Source organism: Podarcis bocagei (assembly GCF_964188305.1).
Source record: "Podarcis bocagei genome assembly, chromosome: 2".
Classification (NCBI taxonomy): domain Eukaryota; kingdom Metazoa; phylum Chordata; class Lepidosauria; order Squamata; family Lacertidae; genus Podarcis; species Podarcis bocagei.
The window spans coordinates 62652954-62677190 of NC_138126.1; the positions used below are offsets into that span (position 1 = coordinate 62652954).

Below are 24237 nucleotides of genomic sequence, written 5' to 3' on the forward strand. Positions count from 1 at the left end.
AGAAAGTTTTAATGGGCCAGAAAAGGGAGAAGGTGCAAATCAAAATGCCAGATACAGTGGAACCTCGTGTTACGTACCCTCCTCCTTGCAAACGCTTCGGGTTACGAGCTCCGCTAACCCGGAAGTAGATGCTCCGGTTGCGAACTTTGCCCCGGGATGTGAGCGGAAGTCGTGCGCCGGCAGCGGGAGGTGCCGTTAGCGAAAGCACACCTCATGTTATGAGTGGTTTGGGCTTAAGAACAGACCTCCGGAACGAATTAAGTTCGTAATTGGAGGTACCACTGTACTACTTACAGCAATGCCTATGTGCACACACGCACGCTGATTTCCTTTCATGAGGCACTCGCCTTAATGGCTTTATTGAAGCAAACCAACAGCTTTCAGTGTCTCAAAGACCCCAATAACAAGACCCTTTACCACGATGGGTTTAGGTCCGGTGATAAGTGACGATGCTCTCTGAGCCAGAGCACAAGTGTCCACTTAGCAGGAGACCTCATAGGAAGAGATGGGGTGCGCAAGAGCTTCACAGCAAGTCTCTATACATATTTTGAAATAGGAGAGCAGCAAACTTCCAACAAGTTTACCTGACAGTGATTCTGTAAAGTCCTTTAAGCATCAGCCTGGGCAACAAGTCTATAGGTCCCACTGCCTTGTTATCATGTAGTGTTGGAGCACTGGCTGGTATAGGCAGGATGATTCAGTCACTGACCTGCCTCTTAGTCTCAGATTTTCTTCCATCCGTCAAGATGTAGGTTGCCAAGTCAACATCCTTCTAACAGGCGCTCAGCCCATTTAATCTTGCCAGCGTCTCTGCCACCTTGCCTGCATCCACACGGAGGTCATGCTCTGCATCTGACCTGTCAACTGATGGTGGATCCTCGGACCTTTTGTTGTAACCATTGGACCACAGGCATCCATGCCCTGTTGCTGGCTCCTGCAGAAGGATCTGCCTTTGGAGAGTCCAGACACAATTCTGATAACCAGCTGCTGCAGTAATGCAAGAGTCTATGCAGGAGTCGGCTCAGCCAAATGTGCACCAGGGAGTCTCACTGGTGTCGCATTCTAGGAAGATGTTGAGGACTGTGCAGGGAGATTCTGCCACAGTCAACCGAGTTCGTGACTCCACTCTGTACTGGAGGTTGGTCAAGCCTCCATGACGGTCCACCTTGAACTGCTCCTACATGGGAACAAAAATGCCACACGTCATACACACAGGTCCAGAGTAGGAGAGCAAAAAATGACATCATGAAGAGGGCTTGTGTGAAGCAGAGCAAGCAGAGAAGGAGGTTTACGTGTTGTGAAGGATAGAGTCACAGACTTAAAGCTCAGTTATGGCAAAGGGAAGGGTCTAAGACGATCATAATCAAAGGCAGCATCAGAACACCAAAGGTGCAATCAGTAAGTTATGCAAGTCTCCATAAATTCATTGGCATTGCACGATTCCTATTACTTTGTTTATGGGAGACTTTTGCTGAGTTCCTTTTAAGAAAAAACTAGGGAGAAAAGTTCTCCCTAGTTTCTTGAAGGGTCAAACATGAGCCTGACCAAACTGTGTGAGGCGGTGGAAGACAGGAGTGCCTGGCGTGCTCTGGTCCATGGGGTCATGAAGAGTTGGACACGACTAAACGACTAAACAACAAGGGAGAAAAGTAGAGACACACTTGCACCAAGCTGAGAAGGCCTGACCATAGACTACGAGGAACCTTAGACATTATCTGCTTTCAGCAAAACCTGCCAACTTTGATTCAAAATGTTTCCCTATAATCATATGGATTTTAAAAGGGTGGAAGAGGGGAAGATGAGATTCTCAATATTTTGTCCTAAACCCAAATGTGCTTCATAGGGTTGGGGAAGCCTCTAGAACAGATTTAGGGGATATGGAAGGAGAGGAGGAGAATGTCCTGTTGTGCAGAGAGAAATATGTGCACTGATGTAACATTCACCATAGCGCTATACTGAATTCCACCCACTGTTATTTATTTCATTTATGTACCACTTCCTGTGAAGCAATTTACAGCACAAGCTTTGTTCAAACTGAATAGGTGGGCATCATTTTTGAAATTTTTTATTTCATTTTATTTATGGCACTCACAAGGAAGGGAAAGCAGATACACATGAACACTGGGAAGAAACAGATCAGAGGCACTAAAGGACGGAGATACTGGCTGCAAAAGGCACACTCCCTGGTTTCTAATGCTAGGATTTATTGCTTACATTGTAAAGTTTTTATCCACAGTCATCAGGGATAGAAATGTGCATTTTAAAATTAAATATTTCGAAAAGTCAATACTGTCTACATTTTGTAGAAAAAATCTATACCAGATTCATGAGTTCCATGAGTTTCAGGCCATACCTATTTCTGTGCCTTCTGATGTAACCATCTTGCTCAATGCTGCTCCCTCCAGGCTAAGCGGAAGCAACAGTGCAGGACTTACTACAGAGCTATATGGCCAGCTCCACGTAAGAAAAACAATGTATTTTTTAGTTCCAACCCCCAGCCCCCTGCTTCCCCCATCTCCCACATGAGAAACTCCCACCTGCTTTTGGGAAGCAATGCGCTTCTGGTCTCTCTTGCGCCAAGCTGGGTCATGAAGATGCTGGAATGTCTTATATCCACTTTTAATTCCTGATGGCCGGAACAGCTGAAATAAAAAGTTGGAGCCTACACTGAAGCCAGAAAGCTCTGTCCAAAACAGAATTCACACACCGTGGCAGAATAACAGGCTCAAATCTCACCCAGAACTAGAGTCCCCCCAAGGTCTCAAACTACAGTGAAAGCCATTCTGCAGCCTCACCTGAAGTCCAGCGCCTCTGATGCGGCGATAAAACTCATCATCCTCACGGCCCCAGCCCCAGAAGCGGTTTGACATTCCATTACACTGAAACAACAATAAAGGCACAGTTGAAACCAGAAATATTTTCCCTCCTTCAAGTCTTCCCTCCTTCAAAATCTGCTGCTGTCTTACTAAGCCACAGCTAGCACCATCACTCCAAGACTCTTCGTCTTCAGAATTAAATGGAGTAGAGCGCATCATAAGCCATTAAATGTACAGTGCCAAGTCCAACCCCCAACTGATTCTGGGATAGCTCAGAAGGTAGAGCACAAGACTCTTAATCTCAGGGTGGTGGGTTCAATGAAAATAACTAGCAAGGACTTTGTCCTTCTGTGGGTTGTATAAAATATCCCAGGAGCCCAAAAGAAATAACTTAGGTCTTACCATTCGATAGTGCTGCTTGGTGAGCAGCAAGATGCCACCTACGTAGGTGTTATAGTGATAGAGAGGGTGCAGCTCCGGCGATGCCACGTGGAAAGGGCCTGCAGCTGGGAAGCCGTAGTCCAATTCCTCATTAAGAGGTAACAAGTCCACATCATGCATGGCAATGTAATCTGTGTCATTGCCACTTTCAAGGAAGCCCACGTTGATCAGAGATGCTCTGTTAAACCTGCCCAAGAGACCAATGCAAGCAGATGGGACCTATGTCAGAAAATTATATTTAGGAAAGCTCAGCCCTCACTGTCAAAAGTGTTCAGCTTGAGCACCCAGCCACTGTTTGATGATCTACGCTGTCCCTAGGAACTCACTGGGAGCTGTCATCTGGAGTTTTGGAGTCACACTATGCAGATGACACCCACCTCTCTCTCTCCCATCTGAATCATGAGAAGTGGCTTAGGTGCAACATAGGTAGTAGTGGTTAGCTGGATATGCACCAGCTAATTGATACTGAATAGGTATAGGTGGCATGTGTACTGGGTTCTCAAATCCATTCTGGGTTGGGTTAAACTCCCCTAGAAGGAGCAGGCTCGTAACTTGAGGTACTGCTGGATGCAGCATGGTCACTGGAAACCCAGGTGGCCTCAGGAGCTAGAAATGCTATTTCCAGCTACAGTCCCTTTTGGACGGAGATGACTTTGCCACTGTGTTCCATGTTCTCTTAACTTCCAGACTGGATCATTGCAATGCACTCTACATGGGGCTGCCTTTGAAGAGGACTTGGAAACTTCAACAGGTTCAGAATTCAGGAGCCAGATTACATACTGGGATTGTCTTTAGAACTCATATAGCTCCTGTTTTAAAACAGCTGCATTGGCTGTTAGTTTCTGGGCTCATGCTACTGTTCAAAGCTCTAAATGGCTTAGGCCCCAAATAACAGACACTGCCACCATTCCTACAAATCGCCTCAGGTGCTGAGGGAGCCCTCTTTGTAGTCTCACCACTCTCAGAAGTTGGTGGGGTAGTTGCTCAGAAGAGGGCAATCTCTGTGGCAGTCCCTGAGTCATGGAATCCCCTCCTCACAGAAGTGTTCTGGCACCCTCACAATGCAACTTTTGGCATAAGCTGAATGTGCACCTTTGATACCTAAGATGTGTATTTTCAGGACCCACACTTTTCCAGTGACTGATTTGTTTTACAGTCTGTTTTAATTCTGAATTTTAAATTCCCACTCTAGGACCTGCTAGTGAAGGGTGGGTAATAAATTTCAAAATAGCAACAATAATAGTACTAGATAGATGGATACGAGAGACTTCAGATATGATTTCAAGGTTACACATCTTCCAGGTGGGGGAAATGCAAATATCTATTTTAGATAATACAAAGGCCCAATGTTTCCTTCCATATGAATATCATGTCCAAAGTCACCCAAAGAAGAATGTAATAATTTGGGATACAGGTTAGGTTGAAACATTGAGGGGGAGGCACAGCATGGGGTTCACATTCACCCATACCTTACAGTACCTGTAATGATCCACCTGGTTGAGTATGAAGATATGATGGCGAATTTTCTTCCTGCTGAGGAAGCGATGCATGTGAGGCACAAAAGCCAGCAGCTCTTCAAAGCGCTCCCGGAAAGGCACCAACACTGCTAGACGGTGGGGTCCCCATGATGGGTCATCAGGAAGCTGAGGTAGAGGCTCCAATGCGCAGGGTTTCTGAGGCAGTGTAGCTGCAGCTCTTTGACTTCTAGTCACATCCCCTGAACAACTGAGCTGAAGCCACAACAGGGAGAGAAAACCCAGCAACAGTGCAACAAAAAAGAGTTGAAAGAGAGAAAATTTCCGGGGTAGGATACCAAACAGCCGACAGGACCTGAAGCAAAATCAGAATAGGGCAAGTCAACACAGTGAAACATGACAGATAATTCCATGTGCAAAAGAAGGCAAGACAGAAACAAACTGCCACAAGCTTCTCTTAAGCAAGCATCACCTGTTAAGGTGGGGATCATGACAGTGGCCGGGATTCAGGTCCCTCATTCAACCCATGCCACAACAGCAAGAACTGTGGAAAAATACCACTGTCACAATGTGAAAATAAAATAGGTAGGACTGGAATGACATGGAAAGATACATCAAGCATTTGTATGGCCCTTTCAAAACTTAAAAGTACTTCACATACCATTTCAGTTATCCTTACAAATATCCATGTGAAGTAACTCAGTCTAATTCCTATAATGTAGTTTATTTTGGGGGCGGGGTGGGGGAAGAAGTAATGGCTTGCCTAAGCTGCCTAGCAAGCTTATGGCTGAAGCACTTTTTGAACCAGGAACCTCCCAGCTTTTAAGATCAAACTACACACTTACCTGGGAGTAAGCTTCACAGAAAATTGTTACTTACTACTGAGTAAACATGCACAGAAATATGCTGTTAAGTTTCCCCCTATGTTACACCAACTTCAAGAGCTCATCCTATGCCCCCATATTCATCCGAAATGGGCTCTTTAAAAGCATTGCATGTACCTTGTGCAAAGTGAAACCCACCAACTTGAAAACCCTTCTTTCTAACAACTAATGTGTTGCCAATTGCCAGTTACTTGGGAGAAACTTCTTCCTGACTCAAGAGACAACATGGATTCCGTTACTACATATCTAGGTTAAAAAAAAGATTTGCTATATTTGAGAAGAGGAACGGCAGGGTGAGATAAGGGGAAGTATACAGCCCTCTTAGACGTCTCTCCCAGCTCAATCTCCATAAAACGCCTCCCGTACAAGCTCCCCGCTTCAAGTGCTCCTCTCCCCCCACCACCTATATAGTGCTTTCCATTCATTCCTATAGGGGAAGTAAACTATTCGTGGAGGAAAAGGCAAAGAGATGTGCCACTCGGTGTATAGTTAAGGCGGGAACGAAGCTTGTTTCTCAGCCATTCAGATTCACGCCCATCCTAACCTCCACAGCACCATTTCTTGACCGCTCAAAACTGCGACAAAAAGTCGGAAGATAAAACAGATATTTCAGGACTGAAGCTTAGACGCTGAGCCTTCATGGTCCCCGTGCGCTTCTCATCCTTCGCCCCCCCCCCCCCCGCTTCCTAGTTCTCCTCTCCCTCGCATAAATTTCCTCTCCCTTAGGATACTTACCCGCTACCCGCGCGGCGATACATAGTAGACTTGCGCCGGGACGGGAACATCCTACTGCCTGCCGGCAGTTCTCCCCGCCCAACCCGGCCGGGACACGTTGGCGAGGACACCAGGTCCGTCGACTAGAGCGGTCCTCTAGAAACGTGCTCCCCGCTGGCTGTTCCGCCTAACACTCGTTCCTACACGAGGACAGCTACTCCGAGGAACCGCAGATTCGCCGGTTTCCCGGCAGAGGTGGACCACATAGAAAAAATAGAGGAGGAAAACGAGGCAGTAGATCTCAGTGGTATCAGGCAGCTTATGGGGAGCTTCTAGACAGTCCAGAATGAGCAAATGAATTAACGAAGTGAGATGAAGCATGTACTATGACTAGTTTTTGTGAAAAAAAATTTTTAAAGTTGTAGTTGGCAACAAAGTATTGATACCCTATTACCAAAACTCTTGTGGACATGCATTTTGGGACTTCTGAAGAAAGTGTAAGATCTCAACATGAAATAAAGTTAGCAGTCATTGTTAAAAGGAAATACCATCTTTATTGACTTCTCTCTCATTTGCTTTACAGTAGCAACCAGGGCTAAAATAGCCACAATACAAAAAAAACAAGTATGCGACACTCATTAAAACTGGTCCTTCATCCATAAAGCTTTAGTTGTTTAATCTCCTACATAAAAGCTTGAACTCCTACACTGCAGCATCTAAAATTGTCACCCCATTAAGTTGTCTTAGTTGGTCACAGCAGAGTGTAAGAAACAGGCAACTTTACTTCTTTCACAGGAGCACAGTCAAGGTGGCTTTAGGGAAGTTGGGATCTTAGACCACTTCAACTGGATGGTGTAGTCAGTGGCACAAACACAGACCATTGCAAATATCACAAACCTGGGAAACTAAACAAAAACAAAAAACTCAGATGAAAGAGACCCTTTCCAACAAACCCGGTTCCAATAGGAGGACACCAGCATTCACTCATCTAGTGCAGCAATCTTCATTCATTCTACAGCAGGTCTGGGAACCTTGGGCGGAACCTTTGTTACTGAACTACAGGTCCCATCAGCTGCAAACAGCATGGCTAATGGCCAGGGATGATGGGAGCTGTAGTTCAGCATCATTTGGAGAGCCAAAGTTTCCCCACACCTAGTCTAGAATGTGCTTTCCTATGCTCTCAACTGTTTTCTTTTTTAAGATAGATATTGGCACAGTCATGAAGCTTTATAATTAAACCCAGTTTAATGCCCTCAAAGAATTATTCTGAACATCTTCAGCACTTCAATGTTTAGCAAGTTCTGCTAACTGAAAATCAAGACAGTTCAGGCCAGAGCAGATTATGTCTGGCTCAGAACTCCTTAGCAACTTGAGGACATTCACAAGTATCTCAGCAATATACCACCACCACCCTTTTGTAAATCTAATAACACAACATATTCAAAGCAGCAAGGGGGGAAAACCATTAAATTTTAGAAATTGAAAGGCTGGTGCCATTTGAATTGCAGAAGTCACTGCAGTTGTTCCCTTGCCTCTAGTAAACAATTCTGGTTTTTGTATGGCAACAACAACAAAAATCCCTTTCACATTTAGGGAAGTGTACACTTGTCTCTACTTTCATGTAAAATCAGTATGGTAATTGTGAAGCCAAAGCTGAGCAAAGAATATGCTACCCTTTTAAGTTTTCTGCTCAGCCATCATGACACACAAAATATCAGCTTCAGACCTCTATAGCAAAAAGAAGGAATGGAGAGGTGCTGCTGTGATGGGAATTTAACCATATCCGCACTTTCTCTGTCTCCAATGTGTCTCCTAAAAAATCCATCTCAGATACGCCAAGCCAACACAGCCACTTCTCCAAAGGCTTAGTCACCAGTAACATTTACAAACAAAAGACACTGGACATCACTTAAATAGTCTACATACGGTGGCTAGGTCACCCATAGTGATATTGGCCTGAGAACAAACTGCATGCCTCCCAACACACATGATCCTTACCCCTCTCATGCACCCAAATTGGGGGCTCGTTACAACAGTTTCTCATAACATCCAAACTTAGGCTTAAGTGCTGCAGCTCATAAGTGTTATGTTTCCATTCCTAACAAGCATGATGTAAGTGTCCAAGCTGGGTGCAATGAAGGGAGGAGAAGGGGAAGGAAGAGTGTATGGGCACATGGTTCAATCTTAGGCCAATAATCCATGGTTGATCAGTTCAAAATTAGTCTCATTGAGATTTAACCATCTTTTGGGTTCTCCCCCTAGTTTAAATGTAACAGTCTTCTGGGTCTCCTCCCTCCCAAATAGCAATCTCAAACTTTGATAGGGGAGGGGTCATGAGAAGATGCTTCAATAATTTTGGAATTATAATCAAACCATATGAATTTGTTGGATGTCCATAAATGTATTTAGCAAAACAAACCCCTAGGAGACCTGGACTGTAAAGTTCCTTGGGAAAGGAATTCTATTGAAACCAACAGGGTTTGCTTCCAAGTAAATGGGAGTTATGATTGGGCTGGTGGAACAGCTGGAAAAAGCAAGTCAGCACATGTTCCTGCTGCAAGAACAGCAGTGCAGAACCAAGCTTACAACCAATATGCTCACATTCGTAAGAAAATGAGGCATCTGATCTGCCAGAAGAATAGTGGTTGTGTATATACAGGAAAAGCCAATTTAATTCTAGCAAGCTACAGAGGAAGATATAAATCAAGTAAAGTTCAATACTTGGCTATCCTCAGTTAATAGCCCAATTATTATCACATATCCCAACACATACATACAGAGTGTCTCAATATTATTCCACCAATCCCACAGCAGTTAATCCCAAAATCATTCCATATCCCATTCACATTAAGAATATACAGGACAGGAGAACTGCAGGCAGAGCTTCCAGGTCTTCTTATTCAGTGCTTTTCTTCAAAGCAACATACTGGTGGCATCAAGAAGCCAGAGCTAGTAAAAATACAGCATGGCTCAAAACTGGCATCAGTTTCTTGGCTTTGTCATTTGTGACGCTGGCTGGGAAAAAAGGTCCTGGGTGCCCTTGGGAAGAGTTGATTTTTGATGGACACTCTTAGGCAAGAGAAAATCCCCTCCCCCCCACAGGCTTCTCACACAGAACATGAGTGACAGTGAGGGAGGGCAGGTCTGGATTGTCTGGAGAGAACACAGTGCCTTAAGAGGTGAAGCTGCTGCCCTGGAACCACAGCAGGCTGAGATGTTGGCAGGGAGGAAGAGAGATGGAAGGACAGAGGCAGAGAGAGGTAGATGACACTGAGCCTGGACAACAACCAGTCTGGTAGAAGAAGACTGAGGAGAGGAGAAGCACCCGTGCAGGCACTGAAGAACTGGGAATGGCTCCTGTGGGAACTGCAGGCCTTTTGCTGATATCAAACCACACTTTTTTTTTATACCAGCTTCTTGGCCTCAAAGAAACTTTTAAGATGCCTCATCTGCCAGACTCCAATGGCTACAAGAATGAGGGTCTGGACAATGGACCACCAGAGAACCCGCTGGTTTGTGCTCTCACTAGTTTGCCGGAAGCGCTCCTCTCGCCACTGAGGAAAAAAGAAGAGGAGAAAACAGTTTATGAGTAGGAAAGGGGAGAGGATTCATCAAAAGCTAAAAGGATACTTTTTAAGCATGAGTTGGGGGAACAGCTGACTCTGGAAACCAAAGTTTGGCCACAGCCACACTGCACATTTAAAGTACTATGATACCATATTAAACAGCCATGGCTTCATCCAAAGAATTCTGGGAGTTTATTAAGGGTGCTTAATTTGAATTATGGTGCTGGAGGAGACTCTTGAGAGTCCCATGGACTGCAAGAAGATCAAACCTATCCATTCTTAAGGAAATCAGCCCTGAGTGCTCACTGGAAGGACAGATTGTGAAGCTGAGGCTCCAATACTTGGGCCACCTCATGAGAAGAGAAGACTCCCTGGAAAACACCCTGATGTTGGGAAAGATGGAGGGCACAAGGAGAAGGGGATGACAGAGGACGAGATGGTTGGATAGTGTTCTCGAAGCTACCAGCATGAGTTTGACCCAACTGTGGGAGGCAGTGGAAGACAGAAGTGCCTGGCGTGCTCTGGTCCATGGGGTCACAAAGAGTCGGACACGACTAAACGACTAAACAACAACTTTAAGGGTGCTGGAAGTTGTAGGAGGCCTCTATTCCCCTCACACCGCTACAATTCCCACAAATCCCTATGAAGTGGGATTGCTTGTTAAACCACTCCGGGAATTACAGCTCTGTGAGGGGAATGGGTCTCCTATAACTTTCAGCACCCTTAACAGCCTATTGTTCGGGGACTTTTTGGGAGAAGCCATGACTGTTTAAAGTGGTATCACAGTGCTTTAATCGTATTGTATGAATGTGGCTGAAGTCTACCTTCCGCAAATAGCACAACCTTAACTAATAAGGGTGCATATTCCCTATTGTATTACCCTTTAGAAAGAAGCCCTCTTCCCCACGTGAGAACTGTGCGATGTAAGCATGTAAGCAGACCACTTCCTTTCCCAGCCTTATTATACAAAGAACATTACTGGAGACCAGCTGAGAACCTCTTTGGAAGCTACCCATGCCAAGACAGACTAGTTGTCCACCTAGGCTGGTACAGTCTACTCTGATTGGCTGGGGCTGTCTAGGGTCTCAGGAGGAAATGCCTTCTCCATCATCTGCTGCCAGAGTCTTTTAACTGGAGGCATCAGAAAGTGAACATGGACCTTTGGCATATGAAGCAGGTGCTCTGCCACTGAAGTACAAAGCTGGATTCAACCAAGATGTTGCACTAGTAGAAGCCAGCACAGTGAGTCCCACTAGCACACTGGGACTTCCCCCACCATCCCTGTCCTCTCAAATTGGGTTGCAAGAATCCCCAGAGTAGTGCACGGAGGGAGGAGAGAGTAGATTGTTCCATTTGGCAAGCAGAAAAAATTGTGAAGCTGGAACTATCACCTTAACATGACATTAAATTTCACCCACAGTCCCCCTTTATTTACCCGCTGGTAGTTCTGCTCTTTCTGGATCTGTTCAATCTGCTCTAGGAGCTGGCGTACACGAAGCTGCAGCTCACTCAACTTGTCTTTGGCTGCAATCTCAGCATAGTCGTTGGCATGTTCCCCAACCTGGATATCGAGGTGGACCCTCTGCAATGAAATTCAAAACATCAACAGTGAAAACTTGGGCCTGAAGATACCCACCAAAGCATGATGCTTCAGGAGCTGGCTTGTCAAGTCAAATGAACCCAAACACAAATCTTCCCTTTGCATGAATCCTCTTACCAGCATGCCCCCCGCAAAAAGGGAAAACTTTGTGGAATTAGAATGAAGGCAGATCTGATGTTCCCCAGGTGTGTGTGAAGTAAAGGTGAATCTGCCCTCTGAGCCATACTGTCGAGACAACACCACCTACAGAACAGAAGGGAATGTAACGTATGAGTCAACCAAGCATACCAAAACCATTTTGATTCCAGGGTTCACACAGCCATAATCAGTTAAATTAGGAAACACTGAGAATTTGTAGTACCAGTATTTTAGGTTGATTACACAGATGCTTCTGGAATACTCTGCTCTGTATAATTAAAAACTATTAAGATTTCTATTGTGTACCTGAAGTCTTCTGGATAAAGTCTTCAAGCTGCATCTATTCCACCATGATATTTTGCCTGTTCTACATACAATAATATAGCAACATGAGACACTGCCAGTTCTGCAGGCCATGAAGCCAACATCTGTAGCTCCAACAGGTGTGTGCTGAGTGGTTTTCCACAGCAAAAGGCCATGACAACAAATCAACAGCATGAAGTTTGAGATCCGCATTGTTATCTCTCAACAGTCATGCACCCAGACTCTTCTTTGGGGATGAAAGAGGTGGTCTGCAAATTATCCAAAGCTGTTCACAAAACACTGATGTAGTGAGCTCAACGTACTAGTCTTATTGCCACACAAAAGGGCACAAGGAACCAAAAATACAACCCTGCTTCTTCATATCTAGTCAAGTCTGGGGTGCCAACTTGAATAAAATATTGGGGAGGCCCAGGTAAGCCCTACCCTGCATAATCAATCACAAGAGGCAGCACATGCACACCATTTAAATGGCAATGCCCATGGGGGCCCCTGACTCCCTCAATTATTGTATTGGAGAGGCCAAAGGGACCTTGGCCCCTAGAAGTTGGCTCCTATGGGTGAAATACTTGTGTATCAGCACATTAGACAACAGACCAGGAGAATACAATCAAAATAATGGCCCATAGGAGATCAAGATCAGAAAAGGAAAGACCCTTTTCTCTATACTTCTGAGCAGAAATAGTCTGTGGTTACACCATACACCTGAGACACACATCTGCCCTCAGAGCAACAGAGCACGTGGGCTTCTTCTGTGTCCGTATACCTTTTCATCAGGGTCCTTCACTTCCACAAACATGCCCAGGCCAGGAGTAGCCGGAAGGTACTCTTCCCGTTGCTTATCAAACAGCTGCGTCCGGTAATTCCCTGTGATATAGAAACGGAATAGGATGAGGGGAAAGTTGGCCGCCCAAACAGTTAAATAACTTAATTTCCCAGCTGAATCTCCATCACCATCTGCTATACACAGGTAAATCTCCTCCCGTGTTCCCATCTCACCCACAGTTTCATTGCCCAACTCTCTTCCCGATCGGCAGCCCCTCAAAAGCCTTTAATACCTGCAGCCCCCCCAGTTCACTGCGCCCCAGATCCACCCCCTCTTTACCCTTCCCGGGCCATGAACCCGACCCCACCCCCCAGCTAGCGCCCCTTTCCCCGCTCTCCCCTCCGCCGCGCCAGACGCACCGATGACCATGGTCTCGTCGGGGATCTCCTCGATGAAGCACTTGCGCTCCGTCTCGCCCAGGTGGAAGTAGAGGCCCCAGCCGGGCGAGGCGAGGCCGGCCAGCAGCAGCAAGAGCCGCAAGAGCACCGACGGGCTGCGCACGGGAACCGCCATCACGCCGCGCCTGCGCCCCGCCTCTCCTCTGCTTCTCGAGCCACGTAATCGCTGCAGCCGGGAGGGCTGAGCACCCGCGCGGCCTTCAGGAGGCAGGACTACAACTCCCAGCAGCCCTCGGGAAGGAAGCGGGCCGTTCGCTGGAGAACCTCCCCTCTCCTGCAGGAGAGGTGCTGGTGTGCCATTGGTCAGAAGCGAAGGCATATGTCGCGGGGGCGGGGATCTGCGCCTTGCCAGGTGTTTTTTTTAAATATATATAAAAATTATGCTTTTCAGGCTTATACATTTCACTAATTTTACAAACATTTTAATATTTCAAAACTTGACTTCCTCCCCCCTCTTTCTACGGTTCCCTAAATTTATTTTTTAATATCTTCTGCATATCCAAATTAGCTTAATTTGCTCATTTATTCATCTACTTTAAATATACACTGTACTCTTATAAAACTGCAAGTTATTACAATAATCCTGCCAGTCTTGCCAGATCTTTTGGACTATAATGCCCATCGTCCCTGGCCACGTGGGTTATGCTGGCAGAGGACTGATGCATGTTCCAGCGCAACATTTGGAAAGTATCACCTGGCTAGCGGCATCCCGTCTCCCTTAGCGCCTCCAAACCCCTTTAGACACTGCTGTCCTAGAATATGCCTCACACTCTCTCCCTGACTTCTGGAACAGAAACTGCTGCAGCCAGAGCACAAGCCTGACCTAGTTTCTCAAGTATTGGGAGTGCAGAAACCCAGTTCAAAATGCACTGAAGGTGTGATAACAGGAATGGCCTGGATTTTCTGTCTTGGTCAGACCACACCTGGAGTACTATGTCCACTTCAGGGCACCCCAATTTACAAAAGATGTTGACTAGCTGGAACACGTGCAGAGGAGGGCAGCCAAGATGGTCAAGGGTCTGGAAAGCAAGCCTTACAAGGAATGGTGGAGGGAGTTGGGTATGTTTAGTCTAGTAAAGAGGAAACCGAGAGGAGATATGATTAGCTACCTTCAAATATCTCAAGGGCTGTCACATGGAAGATGGAGCAAGCTTGTTTTTTCCTGCTCGGGAATGTAGGGCTTGAACCAATGGATTAAAGTTAAAAGAAAGGCAATTCCAACTATGTAGCATTAGGAAGAGCTTTCTGTGGCAAGAGTTGTTTTACAGTGGAATAGATGACCCCAGGTGACGGACTCTCCTTCACTGGTTTTTTAAGTAGAGGTTGGATGAGCATCCATCATGGATACTTTAGTTGAGATTCCTGTATTGCAAGGGGTTGGACTAAGATGCCCCTTGGGGTCTCTTCCAACTCTACAATTCTATGATTCTAAGAGCAAGGACAGAGGTGGGCAGAAGTGTGTCAGCAGGCTCCTTCTATGCCAGCTTTTAAATATCTGCTGAAAGCTCTTATATTGAGCCAGGCCAATGCAAACAGTTAAGAGTACACTCCACACAATTATTATTAATTACATTTGCATACCACCCTATACTGATAGATCTCAGGGTGATTCACAACATATCACAGTAGTTCACAACATGGTCTACTGTTGTTTGTTTTTAATTTTTTGGCTTTAAACTTTTTATGATTTGACTGGTTTTATATTTTTATAAACCACTTTGATATATTTTTATGATACAGAGGTATATAAGTATTTTCACAAATCAGATATCATTGCCCAGTGGAAAGTTGTTATCATTATACTTATCATACTTTCATGTTATCATTATACTTATCATACTTTCAGGCTTCAGAGAAGAACATATTCCTTCCATCTGCCCTGCTAAGAAGCCACCTGCATCTGGTCTTCCCTCAACTATTACCTAATGGCAACAATACTGTCAACTACCTAAACCAGGCTTCCTCAACCTCGGCCCTCCATGTTTTTGGCCTACAACTCCCATGATCCCTAGCTAGCAGGACCAGTGTTCAGGGATAATGGGAATTGTAGTCTCAAAACATCTGGAGGGCCGACCTAAACTGTTTCCATCTTAGCTGAACTATAACTTTAAGAACTGATCAAAATAAAAAAAATTCCTTCCAGTAGCACCTTAAAGACCAACTAAGTTAGTTCTTGGTATGAGCTTTCGTGTGCATGCACACTTCTTCAGATACACAGTGTGGTCTTTAAGGTGCTACTGGAAGGAATTTTTTTTATTTTGACTATGGCAGACCAACACGGCTACCTATCTGTAACTGTTTAACTGTTTAAGAACTGATGTATGAGTGTGTTTTCCTCCTCCCTTTTCATATTTTTTCCTTGCGCGTCATGTCTTTTAGATTATGACTAAAAACCTGGATTACCTTAAAACTGCTCTTCAGAAGCTCCTCTTTTAGAAACACCTGCCTGGATGTAGTAAAAGACAATGACAAGAGTGTAGGGCCAACAGCAGAAGAGCCTTCCATAGCACAGAAATAAGCAGCTGGCAGCATTTGTGTATACACATGCACTCACTTTATCATTTATTTACTTAAATCATTTTACAGTGGTATCTCAGGTTAAGTACTTAATTCGTTCTGGAGGTCCGTTCTTAACCTGAAACTGTTCTTAACCTGAAGCACCACTTTAGGTAATGGGGCCTCTTGCTGCCACTGCGCCGCTGGAGCATGATTTTTGTTCTCATCCTGAAGCAAAGTTCTTAACCTGAAGCACTATTTCTGGGTTAGCGGAGTCTGTAACCTGAAGCGTATGTAACCTGAGGTACCACTGTAGTCTTGTTCTTTAAGGGAAAGTGATCTATGTTAAGTAACCTCCAACTTTTCCAATTATTAAACATGAACAATGCTTAGCTTACTTACTGAGTTGAGAAGTGACCAAAAAGATTGCAAATCTTTCTGCACCTAAAAATGCAGTTAAGAAATAAGGCTCTTTTTCTTACTGAACTCCTTACACACCTACATTTTTAATAATTCACTGAAAATAATTCACCACCTGCAGTGTGAAGTGATACATACCAAGTCCAACATGAGCCCAAGCCACAAGGCTACATCACATTAAAGGCCCCATTAACCCACCATTCTTACTCATACTCCATAAAATTAAGACAAACAGCAGCTGAGGTCAGTTTTCCACTTTTATTTCACACACCCTCTCTTTCACCCATCATCTTGCAGATCCACACGCAGCTATGTGGCTATGGCAAGGTCCCAGCACCAGAACCACCTAGTTCAGAAGTTTAATGCGATGATTCAGAGCAGGACCTGAATGTCTGTGTGTGACCAAATTTTGGCATATACTCCACAGTAACTGGAAAAAATCAAGTTCCCACTCTCTCAGACCAATGCAATCACAGGTTCCATCACCAAAATTGGGGGGGGGGGCAGGAGAGATCACATTTGATAGTCACCAGTTGTTTTGGTGTAAATTAGTCTCACTTTCAGCAGTAGAGAAAGAGCTGGTACTAAAAGGAAGTACCAGGGCCAGTGAGATTACAAAATACATTCAGTTCAAAACATCCACCTTGAAGGCGGCTTACGGGCAAGAAAATTGCTGCCAGCAGTTAGCAGGACTCTGGACATATTGCCCTGTTAGAGAAACATCAGCACATACTAGCTGGGATGCAGAGTCATGCCCTACAGAGGAGGAAACCCACCTCTAACCACAGTTCTTCCCCCCCCTTTTAAAAAAAGGTGTTAAAGAGGGGCTGACGGCTCTGAATAGTATTCAGAAAGAGAGAAAAGGTCTCCCCCTACCTTCCTGATTGTTCTGACATATGTTGTCGGGCTTGTGCTGCCAGGTGGGGGGAAAAGATATGAAAATAATCCATGTATTTCTCTGAAAGAGCCTTTTCAAAGCCAGAGTCTATACAATTCTCCCTCCCCCCTGTAAAAAATATTCCCAAATGCCCAGAATGTGGGCTTGCTTCCCCCTCTAGTAAAACCGCTTGTTCCGCTCCTGGCGTTTCTGGAAGACCACAGCTCCCACCACGGCACAAACAATGATGCCAAGCAGAGAACACAGGAGCAAGAGGAACACCTTCCAACCCGTCAAGGGCCCGCTGCGGAAGTTTCCTGTCGGGTCATCCACGTTATCTAAAGGAGAGGAGGTGGGAAAGAGAAGTAGAGAGAGAGATTTTACAACAACACACATCACACTCTCAGGCTAGACAGGAAATGGGTTAATACAATCCCTAAAAATCAGCGGTCGAAATTTGCCAGGAGCCAGGCGCATTTTGCACCTGGCTATTGACCACTTGTGACCAAGTGAAGATGCCCGGGTGCCAGAATGGTACCTGACATCTCTCATCATCTGGTGGTGCATGCCTGAGGATCTTGGATCTTGACTGTTTTCACACACTAACAACACAACCTGCATTGCTATATTTTATCTGCACAATCAGAATGAATTTTAAGAACCGAAAAGTCGTATTGAAAAATACGAATCTCAAGCCACCTGGCCCCAAAATGCCAACAAGGCATTCTATTTTGGTGAATGGAACCCTAGTATTAGAAGCCATTTGGTGCCTAGTTTATATATCTGAGATTCTAGCACTGCCAAGAATGTACAGTGTGTGTAGGGAAAAGAGGAGAAGGCATGCCACCTGTCTTCAAATATTGCTCTGTTCCACCCTCAGCTGTCTTGCATTGAGCAGGAAGGCCTGAAAAGGGGCTTCTAAGCATATTTGGCTGAATGTACTTGGAAATCTCCCTGTGATCAGCTACCCTGCATTATCAAGGTTCCTGATCACAAGAATGCTTCTAAGTATGCTCAGACAACAGTAATAAAATGACATTCTCAGTGGTGCAGCCACAGAGGCAGACTGGTTGGCATTAACCCATGACAGGGCCTTTTCATTGGTGGCTACTAATTTGTGGAATGTCCTCTCTAGTGAGGTGAGCCATTCACTAGGAATTTGAAAACATTCCTGTGTGTCCAGGCATTTAGTGACGGAAGAATACTGCTCTTGGCAACTCTGATACCATAGGATGAAATAATGTTTTTAACTGTAACTGCTTTTAGAATCCCCACCCCCAATTGTGGATATGTTTACCACCCTGGGGAGAGAGGGTGGGATAGAAATATAATAAAATAATAAAAATAAAATTAAAACTTCCTTCATATCTTTACACTCATGGATGGTGGAGAGATGGGGATCACTGGGGTATGGATGGCACATGCATACCTATACACATTTTAAAGTATTTTTTAAATCAATTCTAACTTTTATTATTATTACTTAATTAAATTTCTATACCTCCCTTCATCCAAGGATCACAGGACAGTTTACAATATTAAACACAAAAATACATAAGAAACTAGCAAACAAAGCAATAACCCCCACCTACAGTTTAAAAGGACATAGATTGGCTAATTAGCCAAAGGCCTGGGAGAAGAGGAATGTTTTTGCCTGGTCCTAAATATATTCAAGAAGGCACCAGGCAAGCCTCCCTGAGGAGAGCATCCCACAGGAGGGGAGCCACTAAAGAAAAGGCCTGTTCTCATGTTGTCACCCTCTGGACCTCTTGTGCTTCCAGCATGCACCATAGCATATTTCTTTACAAAATACACATTGTTTGAATGCAGGAACAGGATTACAGATTGTCAAAATTCTGAGCTGCAGAAGAGAGCTTCTGGAGAATTATACCCAGAATTAAATTCAAGCCAGCGACATGATACAGATTTTATGCCTATTCAAGTAAACACATTTTACAACAATCCCAGCTTGGGGCCTTCAGATTACAAATGTTCATAACACATGAACAAATATTTACACAGAGGATTTAACTGAATTCGGAAGGACATAAATACTAGAACGTATGTTTAGGATTATAGCTGTCATTGCACTGGGATTCCTAAGTTATCCCTAGTAAAAGGGATCAAGATTTTCATTTCAGTCTACCTCTTCAAGCTAATCAAGGGTCAAGCACAGCTCCATGAAAGTGAATGATGACCATTTAGCATGCCCTGAAGAGATATGGGGATGCTTCCTCACACGAGGGAGCGATCTCCCGTTTGCTTCATGAGCATTCAAAGCAAAAGGACTAAGAACTCACCTTTTGGTGACTTGAGAAGGCTGACACTAGGCTCAATTTTTGTCCAGTCAATGTTTTCTTCCTCTGGTGGATGTTCTACCATCAGCTGAAATAACTTCATTGAGATGATGTCATGATTGTCTAGGAAGCAAAGACATCAACTTGCAATGTGGTAGTACAGCTTATTTAAAATGCCATCTCTTAGAGAAAGAAGACTTTTTTTTAATAAAGAAGCTATTAATTCAGGAAGTTGACTTAAGATCTCATAGTACCCAGTTCAATAGTACAAATGTATTGTCTTTACTTTAGCTAAAAATGGCTCTACTTTACCTATAACAGATCTAGGCAACAGAGCCAATTCCACCTTTTTGGCAAGCAGCCCTTACCAGATAGATCGCCTGTACCAGCAGAAGCCCCAAAGAAGTAACCAGTGGGCAGGCGGACTCCAGCAACATCAAAGCAATTTTTCCATTCATTTTTGTCTTCCACGTCAGTCATCACCTGCAAAATAAGTGACATCTTGGATGCGAAGAACAATCCAAATTTCACTCTCCCAACCACATAAAAAACCTTACAAGCACACTAGAGCTTCAATTCTGAGGAAGAGAAATTAACCATACCATACTATATTGTCTAGACAATCTGTTCTATATTTTGTATCTTGCTACCTTCCCCAAACTGGACCTCTCCAAATGTCGTGGATTACAGCTTTCATCATCCTTGACCATTGACTACCCCAGCAACACCTACTGGAAGCTGCTTTGCAGGCATTGTTGATTCCCATTGCATAGCTTTTCCCAAACACCCAACTAGGTGGTTGTCAGGCACTTGAAAACCACTGTACAATGCATTTTGCAAACTCAATTCTTGGTACTTCCAAATGATTGAAAGGCGAGTTGTCAAAATTGGCCCACAGAGTTGCGGGAGAAAGATATGAATCTGGTCCACTGGGACAAAAAGGTTCCCCACCTAAGGCAACCCATGAAGAATGCACTCAACATAGTACCCCAGCCAACTTACTGTCAGACGTCCCCGGGAGTAACGGATAGCCAAAAAAGTGTCATGGTTCCGATTACGAATATCAGCTGTGCAGCCTGCCAGCTCTGTCCAGCGACCATCTTTGCTATGGTCGTATGTCAGGGATCCATTGTTCACCATGGCAGAGATGTATGGAAACACACGCTGCACAATAAAAGTAGCATGGTTTTAAATCTTCTGCATGTAGCTCTTAATAATAATAATAATAATAATAATAATAATAATAATAATAATTTATTATTTGTACCCTGCCCATCTGGCTGGGTTTCCCCAGCCACTCTGGGCGGCTTCCATAGAAACCAAAAATACAGTAAAATATCACAGATTAAAAACTTCCCTGAACAGGGCTGCCTTAAGATGTCTTCTAAATGTCAGGTAGTTGTTTATCGTTTTGAAATCTGATGGGAAGGCGTTCCACAGGGCGGGCGCCACTACCGAGAAGGCCCTCTGCCTGGTTCCCTGTAGCTTTGCTTCTCGCAATGAGGGAACCGCCAGAAGGCCCTCGGCGCTGGACCTCAGCGTCCGGGCAGAACGATGGGGGTGGAGACGCTTCTTCAGGTATACTGGGCCAAGGCCGTTTAGGGCTTTAAAGGTCAACACCAGCACTTACCCTAAATACTTGTGAAGCAAACATATATGCATATGGAAGCTCCACTTGTCTGTGAGAGAATTCCAGTTAGTTAATATTAAACCCCATAAAGTTGTACCTTGGATCCCAAACGCCTTGCGAGTCGAACATTTTGGCTTCCGAATGCAGCAAACCCAGAAGTGAATATTCCAGTTTGGAAAAGTTCTTTGGAACTCAAACGTCCTACACAGCTTCTGATTGGCTGCAGGAGCTTCCTGCAGCCAATCGGAAACCACGCCTTGGTTTCCGAACGTTTTGGAAGTCAAATGGACTTCTGAAAGGGATTCCATTCAACTTCCGAGGTACGACTGTACTTGGCTTGCAAGTACAAGCAACCCTCAAAGCCAGTGTGTGTCATTACTTACCTCTGTAGCTTCATCATTTGGGTAAGTGTCCAGGAAGATGGCCAGTCCATGAAAGTTATCTTTGCTGCCATAGACAGGGCCTGAGCAGGACAAAGCAGAGTATGGTGACTAGAACTGCATCCTTGCACCACTGAACAACATAATCCAGCCTAGCAGAACTCTACAGATTAATCTGTAGAGAGCATCATTACTTCCATACAGTTTGAAGCACTTGAATGTTGCCAGCAAACATTGTAAGAAAGGTTGTATTATTTTCAAACATTCTGCACAAAGAATATAACTATGATGAATGTCCCCCAACTTCTCGAACAGCAGCTTTTCTACTATGGCACATGCATTATCTCCTATAGAAACATGTCAAGTATGTAAGAATTTAGATCTAGTTGTGAAACAACAATAAAGCATTTGCACACACATTCTCAAGCAACGATGAGCTGATATGTAATTAAGAATTCCCAGAAGACCATGCAGCAGTGCTCACCCAACATTCTTAAGAGCTTACTATGAAGGCCTAGTTTTCACTGAGATGGCAAACCTGTCTGGGCTGTGCCACTACAGTCCGCAGGTAGGAGCTCACGACTGAATGTTTCTCCATTTAAAAACATCCCTCTACACAAATATATATGGGAATAGGCATAAGGCTGGAATTCCATATATATATATATATATATATATATATGGGAATAAATATCACTGGACTCAGAAGGACTTGCTGCACCTTATAATGCTATGCTAATTTAAGCAACTTAGCTCAGAAACTATCCACTTATAACTGCATTTGGGGGCCCAGAATTCATCACAGTGGGATACCACCCTGACTATTCAACCCACTTCAGTACCTGCAGTAAGGCGCTCCCGAGTATACCACAGAGCAAAACCATCTCCGTGCAGATTTTTCTTGCCTATTCCATGGATCTTGAAATGGACATGGAGCTCCCAATCCTTTAGGAAGCAGGGCTAGAAGACAGAATATAGTAGCCCTAAGCACTTTTGAGAATGATTCACACTTTGGGTATTGTTAAGTAGGCACGATCACTGCTAGTCTCATCCCACTACCACTTTTTCCATGCAGAAGCACACTCACCACTCGGTTCCAGATTGAACCCTCCTTACTGCGCTCATCAGGGGTCAATCGAACATACTGGCTGGTCAGCATTGTACTCCCCTGGAAATCCCAGAGAGGCATTGAACTGGAGCCAACCCCTAAAACAAAGAAGATACCATGGAAACCAGAACTTACAGACTAGGCACAAAACCACCACCTCACAAAAATGATGGGAACTGTGTTCACTTGTTCTCCCCATTCTTTGGCCATGAATAATCAGCATAAACTGATTATTCATTGCAACTTGATGGACATGACTGTACTAATTTATAATATATTATTTACCAGGCAACTGGGGCTTTCCTCTGGATCTGCGTATTACACAAACCACAGCCTCCAATCGACCCCCGCCCTGCCCCTCCTGGCCTTCAAACTGAAGGGGCTGTCCTGGGCACAGAAAGGTCCCGCCTGGTTATTTATGAGGGTCCTTCAAGAATGTGTGCAAAACGAATAGTACTGTCTCCGCAGCCCTTTGGTTTTCCTCTCTACTTCCTGAAGTGTCAAAACCAAGTCTTCCCCTTGGCCCAACGCGACCTGAACGTTAACCAGGGGCAGCCAGGATGCAGAAAGGCTCGAGAAAGGCGGGCGAGAAGGAAGGGGCGGAAGAGTCGGGGGGCAGCAGCCCCTGCCCACCCCACGCACCCTGGTAAGGCTTGATAAGCGAGTGCTCTCTTTTCAGGTGCTCGCTGTTGCCGTCTGTGAGCTCCGCGGCCCCTCGAGGCACCGACACGGCCAGGAGGAGCTGGAGGAAGAGCAGGGGCGGCAGCGCCATGGCGGCCGCCGACCCCCGCAAGCACCTCGCGGATCCACAGCCTCCCCGACCCACGACCATCCTACTCCCTCCTGCCCTTCTTCTTCCTGCTTCCGGTCGACCCTTCGCCCGGAGGTAAAAAGGAAAGGGAACCAAGGCAACCAAAACCATCGGCGTCGGAAACTCTCCGGTCTCTGTAGGCCGGAACTCCGCCCCCCAGCGGCTGTAGAGATAGGAAAAGTGAAGAGTGTAACGTATCCTCCTGCTACCGCATTCCGGGGTTCTGAGAGCGCAACGTGTCGGCTTGCGAGTGGTTGGAGCGGGGCAGTTAGAAGTCGCTCCTCCTCCTCTGCTGCCCCCACCCCGGAAACATCAGACGCTGCACTGCTCGTTCTCAGCCTCAGCAGTACCTGATGGGGGTTGTTAGCAATGGACTACCTAGCAAGGTGGTTGTGAGCTGTTTCTCGGCCGACTTCTTCCCTCCGCTTCCCTCCTGGTTGAGTAAGGGAATAACACTGAATTGAGGAGCGGGTGGTTCTGAAGCCTGCTTAGAGCTCCAGGGCAATCCTCAGGGATGCCCCACCCGCAGCTTCATTTCCCAGCACAGCTGTTCACGAGGGCAGCCAAAGCAACTTCCAGGCCCCCAGCCCAGTGAGAAGCCGTAAAAGGGTCTTGGGAATGCCTACCACTCAATAACTCGTGTCTTCTCTAACACCTTGCTCAACTTTAAACTGGATTCTTTGTCTTTTGGGTTCTTTTTTTTTGTTTTTTTTAAGGAGAGGCTCTTCTAAGGCAGGAGGGGGTGTCTCTCCCTCCCTTAAGGAAGCATTTAACATCTCCTGTCAAACAAGACAACTCCCCTCTCAAAGATATGTGTCAAAACCACAAGTGGTGGGGCTCACATCTTGTCAGACTCCTAGATCTAGCCACAATCCTCTCCAAAGGAGCCAACTCTTAGAGGTCGTGGGGGCTTTGCCCCCCACAATAAAATACTTGCAGGCCCCCCAAAAGTTGATGGGCATTCCCTTTCAAATGGTGTGTTTGAACTGTGTCATGGGATCGATTATGCAGGGCGGGGCTTACCTGGGCCCCCACAATC

At 45.2% G+C, this 24237-nt stretch overlaps 3 protein-coding genes across 4 annotated transcripts; all 3 read right to left on the bottom strand.

Moving 5' to 3' along the window:
* Window positions 1-325: 325 nt before the first annotated feature.
* Window positions 326-6501, bottom strand: B4GALT7 (beta-1,4-galactosyltransferase 7). 2 transcript variants are annotated; one of them, XM_081185729.1, is made up of 7 exons: window positions 6352-6501; window positions 4737-5087; window positions 3219-3444; window positions 2796-2879; window positions 2538-2642; window positions 2354-2406; window positions 326-1177 (listed from the first exon to the last, which is right to left on the bottom strand). In XM_081185729.1, the coding sequence occupies exons 1-7, from the start codon at window positions 6399-6401 to the stop codon at window positions 1144-1146; spliced, it is 903 nt and encodes a 300-aa protein (XP_081041855.1). In that variant the 5' UTR covers window positions 6402-6501; the 3' UTR covers window positions 326-1143. The 2 variants fall into 2 exon arrangements, with proteins under 2 accessions (XP_081041855.1, XP_081041854.1); XM_081185728.1 differs by lacking the exon at window positions 2354-2406.
* Window positions 6502-6861: 360 nt separating this feature from the next.
* Window positions 6862-13375, bottom strand: TMED9 (transmembrane p24 trafficking protein 9). Its single transcript, XM_081185730.1, has 5 exons — window positions 13141-13375; window positions 12722-12822; window positions 11614-11739; window positions 11332-11478; window positions 6862-9884 (listed from the first exon to the last, which is right to left on the bottom strand). Exons 1-5 carry the CDS (start codon window positions 13292-13294, stop codon window positions 9735-9737), a joined length of 678 nt encoding a protein of 225 aa, XP_081041856.1. The 5' UTR covers window positions 13295-13375; the 3' UTR covers window positions 6862-9734.
* A 2964-nt stretch (window positions 13376-16339) lies between these two features.
* LMAN2 (lectin, mannose binding 2) lies at window positions 16340-23324 on the bottom strand. Its single transcript, XM_081185726.1, has 8 exons — window positions 23030-23324; window positions 22367-22485; window positions 22122-22239; window positions 21283-21362; window positions 20272-20433; window positions 19638-19752; window positions 19273-19392; window positions 16340-17310 (listed from the first exon to the last, which is right to left on the bottom strand). The coding sequence occupies exons 1-8, from the start codon at window positions 23307-23309 to the stop codon at window positions 17150-17152; spliced, it is 1155 nt and encodes a 384-aa protein (XP_081041852.1). The 5' UTR covers window positions 23310-23324; the 3' UTR covers window positions 16340-17149.
* Window positions 23325-24237: the final 913 nt, after the last annotated feature.